Below are 15,313 nucleotides of genomic sequence, written 5' to 3' on the forward strand. Positions count from 1 at the left end.
AAGAATGAGAAAGGGGTTATCCATTTATCATTTTCAAAACCCAAGTCATAACTTGGGTTTTGGAAATGTTATATATTTGTATGCTTTATAAAGTTTATATAATTTTTTTTACCATTTTCAAGTTTTCAAATATGAGTGCAATCGAGTACTGTTTCGACTTCTTTCTTCAAAACACTAAAATATAGTTTTAATTTGCAGAAAGATTGTAGAAAAAGAAAAGATCAAGTATGGTTACATTACAAACCATCATTATTCCAACATGTTGGTACTCATTCCTCTCTGAAAGGGAAAGTTCAGAAGCTAAAGGTATTTTGATCTTCTTCATTCTTAATTGAAATGAAATGAAATTCCTTAGTTTATAAAGAATTAGCAATAATATTCTGTGCTGCTCGGGTTTTCTTCATGTACTGAGAGCATTGAGGAAGTTACAAACCATTGTAAAGAAGTAAACATGTCTGAAACACATTGTTTGGAAATCATGCAGGGGTGGGAACTCTGCGCCAATTGCGCTAAAATTAACATCTTGCGCCATCCTGCTCCAATAGGGTATTTTCATATTTTTCTGCGCCAAATAGTGAATTTTGCTTCAGTATCCCGGAATTTCGGAAAGGACCTTGTATTTGTGACGCTAGACAATCTGGAAATTGGGCCAGACTTTTTATTTAGAAATGAGCAAATCTGTATTTAGAAATAAGTGAGGCACCTATACGTACAGGTGTTACTTCCAATGCCTTGTGTAGATTCTCAGAATTGACCTTGCCCTTCGGGCAGTGGTATCTTGAGAAGGAGTGCCAGGCAGATTTGTTCATTGGAATGTAAATACCGGCCAAGCATACTAAGTATGCAAGAGGGCTTGGGTTAGAGTCCCAACGGAGACAAAATGACTTTTCCTTCTGAGTTCACCTCAGCATAATATCCAGAAAATATCTGTTTCCTTGATATCTTGTGCTGGGAAAAGCCTTCTCTCTCTCTTTCTAAATAATCTTTTAATCCGACTTGTGGACATAATGATTGATTAATTAATTGGCAGAAATTGGTATTACGCGTATACTATCTAGAGCCAGCCTCGGATGCTGAGGGCAGCTTCGAGACAATATGAATTTATGTGCATGTAAAAATTTCATTTATTGATAATGATATGTTAAGGAATAGAAGGAGTTGTTTGCTATGTTTTTGTGGAAAAAATACATATTTTTTTACTTGTAGATGTACACCATGTATAGATATTTAAAAAATTATTTTTACGAACTGATTTTTAATATATTTATTTTTATTCCAACCTCTCAGAAAAAAGTTGCAGATGAGATGCAGCAAAATGTAATCCCAGACTAAGAAATTCCAATATTTTTAATGTTTAATCCATGGATTAAATGCTAGAAAATACATTACCAATCATGTTCTTGTATTCACTATATGTATATATTCTTCCACGGAGCCATAATTTTTTCCCACACATGTTTGATACTATAGAAGAAGCTGTTTTCAAATCCTCTGCATAAAATCTCTCCCACATTCAGCAGCGTTTCTCAATTGCATGATGTGATAATTTTTTTTTGAAGTAGACTTATGATGTGAGAATATTTCCAGGTTCCATGAAGTCCACCAAAAACATGTATTTTTAGTCTCAAAACATGTTTTCTATTATCGTTATTAAAGATTGGTTTGATTTTCTCGGATTCTGTCTTTTGGCATTGAGAAATATGTTTGTGCATGTAAATAATTATGATGTATCAACATATTATCAAAGCGATTTCATTGCAATATGATATGGTGAATTTCGTAAGAGCAACATAGCAAGTGCTTTATGATAAATTAGTAAGTGCAACAATTTTGTTCTGGTTTGATTTGGTCAGCTCTTATCAAAAGGCACAGATGAATAGCTGAATCGTTTGTAAAGTGTTAGGGAAAAGTTCTGCTGTAAAAAGAAGGTAGCTCTACTTTTATTAATTTTTAGTAAACTAAAAAAGAGTTTTTAAAATTTAAATTTTCAAAGTTGTACCAAAAACTTTTTTCCCCAGTTTTTGTCCATTCACTATGAGTTAGGGGAAAAAATTCAGTTAAAAAAATTGATTGCAGATGGCAGCACTACATATAACAAGCATTACACAGAAACAAACTTCACGGAAGGCTCACTATACATACACACACATCCTAACATGTTCCAATTCGTTAGAAGTTCTGCAGAGGAATATTGACGAGGTGCATGTCTGGTTTAGTAATAGCGTTGTTGTCCATCATATTTTTACATGATTTGGCTCTTATTAGCATGAAAATATCTACCGTGGGGCAGTAAACAAATTTTTGAACTACCTCTTTTTTTCCCTACACAATTATGAATAATCATTCTATGAAACATTATTTTGCAAGAAAACTTAGTAACTGTTTAATAATTTTACAATAAAATTTTGATATTGAAATTACTCTTTCAACGGGTCAAATGTATTTTCTGTGACATCTGGCTCATATTTCACATTGTCTACTCCTAGGCTTTTGTAAAATAAACCATGTTTCATTCTGTCCGACCTCTTTTCGGGCCAGTTCCATCGCATTCTCGAATGTTGCAGCCTTTAGTGCCAAAGAGTCTTCTTCTTTTTGTAGCAAATCCTTCAAATCTTTTGTCTAATTACTCCTTGTGCATTAAATGACCCTGGTGGAAGAAGTAATCAAAAAAATTGAATCAATGATTGTTTTTACATTAATTATGTATATTCACAAGTTGTGTGATTGTGTAGCCAAGTATACAAATTTCTTCAATTATTTTACAATGTAATTTTGTCACATCCACAGGACAAACAGTTTGGCAGGTTGTCGCTGCATCACCCTCATAAGAATCCTGCAGCTGAAGTGAGGTCAACATTGAAAGCCTATAAGGGTTACACTGCAGCACGAGCTTATAAAGGCGACACATTTTTCTGGAGTTTATTGCCTCAGCCAGGAGATGTTTTAGAATTTCATTTCAATAACCCTGTTCGCATCGAAAAGTAAGTAACAAGTATCACAGCACTTGCAGACAAGGTCATATAAACTAAATTAGTGTCTTTCACACAGTGTTCTCTGTATCTCATACAGTATGTTAAAAATTTCAATTCCCTAAGAAAACTTAAAGAAGGTAGTTTAAATTTTCAAATGACAAAAATTATTGACAGAGGTCCCTCGAAAAATCAACATTACATCGTCAAGTATGTGATGAGTTTTATATGTTCTGTTTTATCGACATGCCATTTTCTACATGGGCTATTTTGTGAAAGTTTTTGATGTTTTTGTAATGTTGCTTGGTAAAAATGCCATTGGGCTCACTTATAATAAACAGAGATATTAAAAATTTTCACATGTAATGAAATTTTTCTATGTTCAGTTAATTTCGTATTGCTTATCTATGCTATTTTGATTACTTGTAATGAACACAGATTTCAGCAAAGTATGCATATAACATAGTTTCCACCGTTTTCAAACATGAATTTCTTTCTAATCTTATCTGAATTTTCTTATCGCTAAATTTACCTTTCTTCAATGTGCACATACAACTAATGATGCCCCCCCCCCTTTTACTGAAAGACGTTCTAGTATAGCATTTTTGAAAACTGCAAAATCCTCTTTTGCTTCACTTCTTCTTTATTGAACAAAATCCTATTTTGTTCACAGAAAATTTTATCAGGAAGAGGCAAGAAAAGACTGAGGTTATATTCCCAAGAATACCCTCTAAAACACCTTTAGTGTGGCATTTACCGATCTTTAGCAAGACTCAGATGTTGTTTGTGGTGATGTTATCATGTGCAAGTTATTTTTTTTTAATTTCGAGCACAAAATCTCTGTTGTTTCAAAAATTAAAGCTATACAGTTGGTTGAAAGCCAAGAATGGGAAAAAAGTGACGTATCAAAGTAATTAGGGATTCCTCAAAGTTCTAGCCATGATTTTGAATAGTAAAGAGTAAAGAGGAATTAAAGAAAACGTTTTCAGATGTTGAACTGAAAATTTACAAGGAGAGATTCATAGAAGGAGCTCTTTTTAAGTTATTCAAAAATAACAGATGTAAAAAACAGTCCCCCAGAAACCAGGTTTTTTTTAGCAAAATCAAAAAGCATTACATTATGCATGTTTATTAGACAAAAATTATTTTAAAGCAAAACATTTAACCTCCACAATCATATCATGAAGGAAAAATAACAAATATTTTTGTTTATGAATTTGATTATGTAAGATTTTAATTAAAAGCTTGACCTTTTCTTTTGATTAGTTTAATCACTATTTATTTAAAAAATGCTCAGATTATTGAAAAATGTGTATTGTGCATTTGAATTATATTTCATTTTGCTCAAATGCATACTTTTTGAAGCTGGTACAGATATAATGAACAGTTTGTGTTTTTTCCAACTTCAAAATAAGTTGGTATGACTGTGACACACCAACATAATCAATTTCGAATTTCTTCTCTGTTGAAAGGGTGTAATCCAGCTTTCTCAAATCAAAATTCTTAAAAATTATTTTGTCATAATGTTGCTCACACTTATGCAAACATACATATTTTGTTGCAAAATGCAGGCAAATAAACTTGTACTAAAATACTCCCTTCACTGAATTATTATAATAAATTATGTATAAAATAAACTCACTTTGAAATTCACACTTGCTCTATATTTCAAACACTAGCACAAAGCTTTAACATTTTCCTGAAAATCACTCACCATGCGTAATATCAAATAGATTTATAGGAATGTTCTTGAGTCTCTGCATGGGCTTCCGATAGTCACCAATAGATGTCAGAAGCATCTGGGCACACTGGTGAAATATTTTCTTTCTCAATCACTTTGGAATGCCGAGGGGAATTTTACATTATGCTGTTGGGCAGATGTGCCACGAAGTTGTACCCGCTGTCACAAAGTGCCTCCGGTTTGTAAAGTAGGGCTACATAGGTAATCTGGTGACTGATATTTTTGTATGGTGGTGAGTAACCATGAGGGCTTTGAATGTTTAAGAGCCACAGTTCAAACTCAAAGACATCGTAACTATTCTTTATATTCTTCCTGAACTGGGTTCTTTCTTGGGTCAATCGGTTGGGTCAGTTTACTAGCTTTGAGTTGGCTTCCAGTAAAAAAAAAAGCTTAACCCTTTTGATGCTCAAGTTGTAGATACATTGGCTTCCCCCATTTCAGCAAAAAAGAGCAAAAGGGTTAGTATGGAATAGGGAGGTACAACATTTCACTGATGCGTACAGACACATTTAATATTTATAGTTTTAATTTTACAGAAAGACAATTTAACTACTTATCCTGATATTTTCTTCTTGTTTTTTTTTGTTTTTTTTTAGATTCTTTTTCCGCAGTGGGAATGCAGAGCATCCTGAAGATAAGTTTTTCAATACAACTGTCGAATTGAAACCTGTTTCCTATTCTGAAGATGTTCCCTATCCCAAAAATAAAGATGGATTCTATGTTGTTGGACAATTCAAGGAACCTTCAGGTATTGCTGAAGGCAATGTGACTTCTGCTGTTGGACCCGTTGAAATCATGCGTCTCTATGTTCATAGCGAGAGTGATAAGTGGGCTATATTAAGTGAGGTGAGTGCAACCAATTTATTTGAAACCTTTTACTCTACTCAGCTTTTTTGTCATTTCGGTTGGATTTACTATATATGTTTATAGTAATCACATGATGTATAATTAGTCACCTGATGGGGGAAGGGCAAAGAGGTGTTCATTGAATCTAAATCTATTTTTCAAACACATATCCGAAGCATCATACAGTTGACACTCGATTTTACAAACCTCCAATTTATGAACTGACATGTGTTTTTGCAAACTTATCTTCTGGTTTAAAAAAAAATACCATTTCTTTCAACATTTTTCCCGTTTACAAACTTTCGATTTGACGAATTAATTTTTCAACTGTGAACAATGAGAGATGACTATTATTGAAATAAAATATGTGCACTATTTTTGCACTTTAGAGATGTAATCCAGGACTTAATGAATCCCAGGTGCTAGTTTGCCATGGCACTCTAGTGGCGTGGTGGTGAGATGCTTGTCTACCACTGTGAAGGTTGCTGTCACGGTCCCAGGTTCAAACCCAAGGGAGGATATCGATAAGATATTTTCCCTAATGAGCTTGAGGCGACTGCCGATAGACAGTGCCTTCATTTCCAACCCATCTTATTAATGGCAGAAAATTTCAATATAGTGATATGGCCAGAGTTGTTGTTTGGTGAAGCATAGTAGTTCGCCATGGCAGCTAGAAAATTGGTATTGCCGCCTAAAATTTTACAGACAGTGAAACCTCGTTGCAATGATACTTGATATAATGATAAATCCCTTCACAATGATATTTTTTCAAATCTTGTTTAGAATTGCTGATAGTTTAATGTTAAACCACTCTCGATAAAATTACATCCTTTACTATGATAAATCCTTCTACAACAGGGGTGGCCAACTTGCGGCACGTGCACCATAGTATCAGGAGTAGCACATGAATGATTTTTAAAAATTAAAGAAATTTTGTTTCCCATTCAATCAAACAAAAATTCTCTCCAACTTTTAACAATCCTTTTACTATGAATGATGGTCTTGTGTAGACCGCCAAACCTATATCTAGTATGGTAGACACTCTTAAAATAGTAATTATGTGATGACTTTTTATTCAATGCGTTCTGTTAGTTTTTTCCTCTTTGGACATAGTTGCTGGACTTCTCATTTATATGAGATTCAGGATCTGCAGCATGGGGACATTCATTGTATATCCATGAATTCTTGAGGATGGAGGCGGCTAAGCTTTCTTATGAAGCTTTTCAACAGCTGGCTGATGCAGAGATGAATTTAGGAAGGACAGAAAATTCAACTGCCTTTACGGGGAATCAAACCTACATCCTCTTAATTGCTGGGTGAGTGTACTAGACTACAAAGGCAATGAACATCAATCTTAGAGCTCATGTTTGCTGAATGGGACCATACATGGACGGTCGGACCTAATTCCGGCCAGAGCTCACAATAATGACATTGCCACCAGATGGCAATTTATCGAAGGAAATCTATAATTGAAATAAGGGAAGATTGATGTTTGTTGCCTTTGTAGTCTAGTGGTCCTGGGCACTCACCTGGTAAATGAGAGGATGTGGGTTAGATTATCCCACAAAAGCAGTTGAACTTTTGTTCTTTCTTAAATTCATTAAATTCATTGCTGCATCAGCTGTTGAAAACCTTTGTATGGATAATGAAGAGTGATATATATATCACTCTCCATTATGATATTTATATCACACTCAAAGGATATATCCTTTGACAAACTTTCTCACAAAGTATATTGGGGAAAGAGCGGGGCAAGCACCTTGGGTTTCTGTGTTTATGCCCAACATGGTGTAGGTGAGACGAACTTCTACTGATATACGTGCATGCACAATTTGTATTAAGATAATGACAAATTTATGACTCAAAAATAAAAACAATTTAGAAGACAAAAAAGGGACAAACAACATTTTTGCAAAAGTAAGAGGACAGTAAGGTAATTGCAGGAACGGGGAGAGTGCTCATTACCCATAAAAACGGGATGTATGGTCTGTGCGTTAAAATTCTTAGAGTGGCACACACACACACGTTGAAAAGGGTCTAGGTCAATTCGTCGCGCTCAACTTGTCACGCGACAATTCGTCGCAATCAATTTGTCGCAGCGTCAATTCGTCGTGCTACAAACTCGTCACGGTACAAATTTGTCGCAGAGTCAGTTTGTCGCAGTGCAAATTTGTCGCAGACTCATTTCGTCGCGGTACAAATTTGTCGCAGAGTCAGTTCGTCGCGGTACAAATTTGTCGCAGAATCAGTTCGTCGCGGTACGAATTTGTCGCAGAATCAGTTCGTCGCAGTACAAATTTGTCGCAGAGTCAGTACGCCGATCAAATAAATTTTCAAAATTCAGTTTTCATGGTATTCATGCCACACTTCCCGCTTTCTGGCGGGATCTCCATTTCTCGCAGCGAGGGGAGTTGGGGGAACACACCAAGACGATAAATTGCGATGAAATAAATTTTCAAAATTAAATTTTCACCGTATAAGCCGCACTCCCGCTTTCTGGCGGGATCTCCATTTCTCGCAGCGAGGGGCGTTGGGGGAACACATGAAGATGATAAGTTATGATAAAATAAATTTTCAAAATTAAATTTTCACCGTATAAGCCGCACCCCCGCTTTCTGGCGGGATCTCCATTTCTCGCAGCGAGGGGTGTTGCGGGAACACACCAAGATGATAAATTAGGATCAATGCCCATCCCAAAGCACAATTTGCCTAAGGGGTCATTCAAGTATTACGTCAGGATCGGGGAGGGAGTTTTGGATTTGTTGACTTTTGATGGCGGGGGGGGGGGGGGGGGGGTTTGAAGGTCGCTTACGTCATCAACCACCCCTTTTCGAAGATATGAAATATTCTAAGCTGCTGGTTAAATTTTGCTGACAGGGGAGGGGATGGGGGTCAGTGTTTTGCTGATTTTTGCTGACAAGGGGGGGGGGTCAAAAATGGCTGAAAATCTGCTTACGTAATACTTGAATGGCCCTAATTCACTATTGAATATGTATCTGCCATGTAGAGAATACATCTTTGAGGAATTTTTTACCGACAATATATCTAAGGCCAGCATTACACTATGAAAGTGTTCTAAAAGTCCTTTTATAAAACTTGAAAAATTCAACCAATAAGATTATCGATTGCATTTGCTCGAATGTAACCTATGAAATTTATTGGTTGGATTTTTTGAGTTTTTAACTTGAGCAACTTATCCGGTGCAAATTAAATTTTGAAAATGTATGTGATCGCAATTTATCATCTCGGTGTGCGCCCCAACTCCCCTCGCTACGAGTAATGGAAATCTCGAGAGAAAGCGACAAGTGTGGCTTATCCGGTGAAAATGAAATATTAATTAAATTAAATTATTAATTATTTCAGGTTCTTGTGGAGATACTGTAGTGGTTAATGTTGGTGGGAGTCTCGATTCCACATGGGACAGATACAAGTTTACACTTAAAGAGAGCCTCCGCTGTACTGTAATTTGGGGAATATCATAAACACCGACATTTTTTTACAGAATTTTAAAATTTTATCATAGAAAAAATGATTTTTTTTAACATTGACAATAATTGAATAATAAAACATTAATGTCAATTGCAATTTTAATTTCGATGATTTTTTTCGGACAAAAAAAAAATTTAGTAAACTGTGTGCATTTCTTGATGGAAAAAAACTTTTCTTCATGTTTATTTTTTCACGTATGAGACAAAAAACCTACATACAGATCGCGTGACGAGTTGACTCTGCGATAAATTGACGTCCCGACGAATTGGTTACACGACAAATTGGCACTGCGACGAATTTGTACCGCGACGAATTGGCACTGCGACGAATTGGCTCTGCAACGAATTTGTATCGCGACTAATTTGTACTGCGACAAATTGATGCGCGACGAGTTGAGCACGACAAGTTGAGTGCGACAAATTGACCGGCTACGCGTTGAAAATAATCTTGATTGTTGCGCAACTTGGAAAATGATTGTCCACCCCTACTCTATAACAAAATTTTTTTAGGTGATATCCATCTGCTACATATTTCATATTTTGCTCAAAATCATCTTCAATATATGTTTAAATTCCTCACTAGTTTTTGTTTTTTCGAAGGTGTCTTATAGCATCCGTATTTTGCACTATCTACCCTTGGAAAGTTTTAATGAAGTTGCAGTAAAGCTACTTTCTGTGTTATACACAAAAGTGTTGTGCGGTAAACTACTTTACATCCTAAACAACTAACTAAATTTTATTCATCAGCGAATTAATTTTTTTTGCTGGGAATAAACACTCATGAATGCATGAAGAGATGGTATTTTTTCGGCCTGAAATAGAGAAATTGAATTTTCTGGATGTTATGCCAAAACAGAAAATTCAATTCCTCATTCATAAATGCATTTTTATGCCGGTGTTAACAATGACAATTTATGCTAAAAACTGCATAAATTTGGCAGCTCCTAATGATAATGCTGCCTCTCGATATGTTGATAACCTCTCTGCAACAATACATATTTTTTTTGTTCCGCAGCGTATAGAGTCCAAGGATGGCGTTTAATTTGCTGAATTCATTACATGACTCCTCATGAAAGATGTAATCAAGTCCCAGAAAAGTTGAAAAACATTATTTTTCCTTAAACAAACAGGATTATTTTTTTCAATCAAAAACCATGGTTGGCTTCTAAAAAACTTGGCTGGCATCTGAATATTTTTTCAATTTGTCAAGCCCTGGTGTAAACCCTTTGTGGTTTTCTTTTATTATTTCCATCATGCGATTGCATTGTATATTGTTAAGCTGTTACCTTAACTAGCTAATTTCACTGCAGAAATCAGTGAAAAAAAAATTGCATAGTATAATTCGAATGAGCAAATTTCATTCACTGGAAATGAAATCAACCCATGCTAACTTGACGAGCACCAGCACACGTCCAGAGCTTTGGAGGCCCGTCCAATTTTTCTTCAGCTGCTGTAACGTTCTTGATCGTTACCTCCCGGTTCTTTAATATTTTTTCCCCCAGTAAACATTGAGTGGATGACAACAATGGAATAGACAAAGTTTAGATAGAACTATAACATTTATTCAATTATATTGTTAAACCATTAATCAGCGTAATCACAATTATCACAGGCCCTTTATATGTTAAACTATTAATTAACGTTTTATCACAATTATCACAGGTTTTTCTCTCATTATCACAATGGAACAATAATATGAATCGATCTCACCGCTGTTGTCCAGGTTTTCACGTCTTATCACATCGTCCGGTAGATACTCCTAGGTGTCTGCCAAAGACTCGTCGCCACCAGCTTCAGACGATTTTGGTGTAAACACACACGTTGAGATGAAAGCTCAGCCACTGCACATGGAACTGGAGATGAAAGTCCACGGGTGGCCGGTCTGACCACTAACCGATCACTGGATCACGACGACATTGAAACCTTACGTGCGATGAGACGGGATAAGTGCCAAGGCACACTTCTACTATTGTAACTTCATCGTTATTTATGAGACGATCTAGCTCACACCATGACAGGGCGTGACGCCTTACTGATTAAGTCGGTCGTAAGTCATAGGTAAGGAAGTAGGTAGTGGGTCAGCACATCTCTAGCTGGCTTTTATATAGCAGCATTCCCACAATGCCTTACTGAAGAACCAATCACAACATTGAAGGTGCGGTATTAGCTTATATCTGATTTACATAACTTCATGAGAAAAGGAAATATTGTAAACATTATAATATTGAATCTGGCATCCAAACATAACAAATTGGAGACCGATCGGCGGACACACGATCCTACCGGTCGATCCCGGAGACAAAATATATAAACAATGACTAGAATAAGGACGACTTCCACGGGGCCCAATTGGTAACGTTACACTGCATGCCGAGGATCATTAATTTCTTTAAAGGGTTAATGAATGTAAAGGTTATAAAAACATTAATCTATGCTTTGAAGTTTATAAAACTACGGGGGTGGGAACTAACAAATCAGTAGTCTTGATCAGATCCTATTTACACCTCGAGTGACAAATCATGATCACTAATCAGTTCATTGCTTGAAATTTCCTTGTAGGCCTTCATCAATAGTAGATAATTTTTCCAGTAATGTCTTTGCTTCAACATGATGCTTATATAACATGAAAATTCACACATTTACCATCTTTACTTCAAAATATGGAAGACATGTGGTGCTGCAGACAAAAGTGTGTGCTGCTGAACGGAGGCCAAAATGTAGAAACGTAAATTCAAATAACCAAAATGGTGTTATTACAGCATTCTTAGGTATATCAAGTGGATTAACTGGAATTTAATGGTAGGCGCGAACTAAATCAATTTTAGAAAATATGCACTTTCCATTGAGCATATGCGAGAAATCGTGAATGTGAGGTACAGGGTACTTATCCGGTACAGTAATGCAGTTCAGACCTCTGTAATCATCCATGGGTTGGCAGTCAGATGAACCCTTGGGAACCATGTGTATAGAGCTGGCCCAATCACTTTTTGAGGGCCTGCAAATACCCTATCTAGCATATAATCAAATTTTCGCTTATCTATATTCAACTGCGCAGGATTTAATCTGCATGCTTTGGCTGAAACAGGAGGGTCAACGGAAAGTATAAAATGTAATGTGTTATGCTTTACAGTATTTTGACGTGCAGTATTTAACTACATGGTCTCATACTTGAGCAAAAGATCAGCATACACAGATTTGTCAGAGATTGTTTTTACTGCCTGAATGTCGCATAAACTGGCACGACAATGAGACACAAGATTCGTCAAAGGGTCAATTAAGTTGCATTTTTTAATGTCAAAAAGTAGACCTAAATGCTGCAAAAAATCAGCCCGTATAATAGGTTTGCTGACATTGGCAACGATAAAGTTATTATTAGATTGATGGTGATTCAACTCTGTCAAATTTTCTACTTTTTGTGTTGATTCATTTATCTGATTTTTGAGATCAATTAGTGGTGCGCTTTCATCACTTTTTACCAGCGATCAAATGAGAGATGATTACTGAAGTAACAGAGACAGCAGTGCATTCGCAAATTTTATCTGCCATCTGTGCCAATTCGTCCAAATTTTCAGAAATAATGGCCAGGACAGTTTGGACTGTGATCAGCAATCTATGCGACCATAAATTTTTCAAAAAAGTATTATCAGTGTGACTTTTGCTGAGATCTCTCATTTGCTTTAACAACATTGAGTGTGAGCAATTCCCTAACTCAATGTCCTTAAGTAATTTCTGAATTTATTTTGTGTGAGAAATTTCAAATTCTGAAAGCAAACATGCTTTTAGCTGAGAATAAGGCCGATCTGATATGGGTTCGCAAACTACGTCAGTAATATGTGGCAACGCTTCAGGGTCTAACAAAGCAACTAATGTGTAAAATTTTGTCTGCTCAACAGTAATACCATACACCCTGAAACTGGACTCGAGTTGTACAAAAAAAAGTTTCACATCATTTGGCCAAAAATTTGGTACTTTGACAGACACATGACCATATTGTGATTCAACTTTTTCATCTCCTGAATTGCCAGTTTTTGAATCCGTCATTATGAGCGTGTAAATTTCAATACCAATACGAATGAAATTGCACTATTAACACCCCAGAGGACACACGAGAAAGTGAACATAAGAAATTTTTATTTACAAAAATTCCCAGGCACGAAAAGACTGCCACTCAACAACTGTATATTTTTTCTTCTTCCGGTCACTTGGCGTACATAATCTGCGTAGTCACTTTTAACGCCAAGCGTTGGTGGAACTCCTCCACAAACAGATGGTGACACCAGCAAGAACACAAAACAATCACAACTCTGACAATATATTTAGGGCCATACATGTACATACACTCACATAACGCATTCTGACGTGTACCGATTCATTACAAATTCAGCACAAGAATGTGTGTGAGATGCATGTAAGGTTAAGAAGACGAAGAAGTGGTGTATGTTACCAGTGATAATAATTTCAGATGGTTTTTTTTTCAAAGTATCGTTCACAGGTTATACTCAGGAAAACACTTTACTTTATGATGAAATTTCTTCTCGATAGTAAGTAGTGAATTAATATTTAATGGTTGTACCATTTCATATTACATTATTGTTTGTTTTTTTTTAAACAGATTTTCATACAACCGGTTGAATGGAAAGGAATATTTGGCCGGTGACAGTTGGATGATCTGCAGCGGAGGCTGCAAGGAAGTGTCCTTGCAGTGCTCATCGTGCAGCAGAATTCACCATACGATAATGTGCCTTACGATTTCAGACTGATCACCTTCCCGATCATGTACTTCGTGTATATGTTGTCTGTTGATTTATCATTATTATTACTAAAGCCGTTGAAATCCTTCGAAGAGAAATATTTATATCATGTAACAAAATGTGAATATCTGCATCCCTTACATGCTTGTCATTGTTCATAGTGTGCACAGAGTGATTTTGGTGCTAACATGAATGTAGAGTTATTATCTGAACCCGTGTGCATGTCAGCCGAAATTATGGTGAAACCCTGTTTTTTGTCTATTTTTTAATTTCAGATATTGATGAACTATTGTAAAAAATCTAGATCGTTCTTGGGAACTCCGCCCCCCCCCCCCCAATATTTATTTTTTTTAGATTATCAAGAGAATATTTGACGTGTGTTGTAAGATGTCATTTGTTTTTTCTATAACATTTTTATAGAAATAAATTTTGGAGTGTGGCGATTTTTTTTACCCGAACATAACTTGATATGATTATATGATTGTTATTGTGATGTTTCAAAATGCAAAGACCATAAAATTACTGTGTTTTGAAGTATTGAATACCCCAAAACCAACTTTCTCAGTACTCATGTTTTTCTCCTTAACAAATCGTGTTAGATGAATTGTTCTCATTTTCTGGTTTTATGACAACAGTTTTATCATTCCTATTGGATAATTTTTTTTTTGCAAATTTTGTTACCTTTACTCATTAATTGCGAGAATGAGTTTTAGTGTGTGTGAATTGATCTTCTAAGTTATTGGAACTGATGTTTTCCATGTGATATGCAATGATTATGCACGTGTTTCCGATTTATCCCGAATTAATTTGGTGTGGTGGTTATATTATGTCTATGAAAAAATTCATTTTTACAATATATATAGTGTTATGTAAGAGGGCAAGTCGAAAAAGAAATGAAAATGATTTTATTGTTTACAGACTTCACCAGTCTGAGTCCAGATTGATTTGGTTTATTTTATAACGGTTTTCATTGACATTTATGAACTTTGCTCAGCATGTCTATTCTTCTTTGAAGACCTGCTGAAACTAGTCTTTGGATATTGTGTCTGAAATTGCTTCTGCTTTTCAGAGTCACTATTAAAGAACTAAATCATGTCATGCATTCACATTACCAATGTTGTTGACTCAGAAAAAAAAAAAAAAAAATTCAACTGTGTACCATACTGACCATACATACCTAATGTGGCTGATTAATCACTTTGGTCCCTGATTGTGTCACTTTTTATAATCTTGTTTGAAATTGGAACTGTAAGACCACAATGATTTTCATTCATTAGCAATGGTTCTAAATAAAAATAATGCACGAAAAACAATGCAAAACAGATGCCATTTCGGAGTTCAATTTGTTTGAACGCACTTAGTTGCATATCCAATGTGTTTGCTCCATCATGACCACTGATAATGTCATTACTTTTTGTGGTCATAAACAACATTCTTTTTAATTTTTTCCCCCTGAATATGGATCTGCTTTTTTCTGTACATGATGAATCAATGTCGTGCTTTGTTGCGAGGAAGTAA

General features: G+C 35.6%; 1 protein-coding gene across 2 annotated transcripts in view; it reads left to right on the plus strand.

Moving 5' to 3' along the window:
• Positions 1–14,922, plus strand: part of LOC149070221 (alpha-1,3-mannosyl-glycoprotein 4-beta-N-acetylglucosaminyltransferase A-like) — an 82,264-nt gene extending 67,342 nt beyond the window's left edge. Inside the window, exons 9-12 of one of the 2 annotated variants that reach the window (XM_089250103.1) lie at positions 199–306; positions 2,788–2,981; positions 5,307–5,556; positions 13,657–14,922. In XM_089250103.1, coding sequence (XP_089106229.1) covers positions 199–306; positions 2,788–2,981; positions 5,307–5,556; positions 13,657–13,701 — 597 coding nt within the window. In that variant the 3' untranslated portion in view covers positions 13,702–14,922. The remainder of the gene's footprint in view (positions 1–198; positions 307–2,787; positions 2,982–5,306; positions 5,557–13,656) is intronic. The other variant, XM_089250104.1, reaches the window with a different exon arrangement.
• The last annotated feature ends 391 nt before the right edge of the window (positions 14,923–15,313 follow it).

This window comes from Pholcus phalangioides, unplaced genomic scaffold (assembly GCF_987345545.1).
Source record: "Pholcus phalangioides strain wild (caught in Gottingen) unplaced genomic scaffold, Ppha-v1.0 ptg000022l_1, whole genome shotgun sequence".
Lineage (NCBI taxonomy): Eukaryota > Metazoa > Arthropoda > Arachnida > Araneae > Pholcidae > Pholcus > Pholcus phalangioides.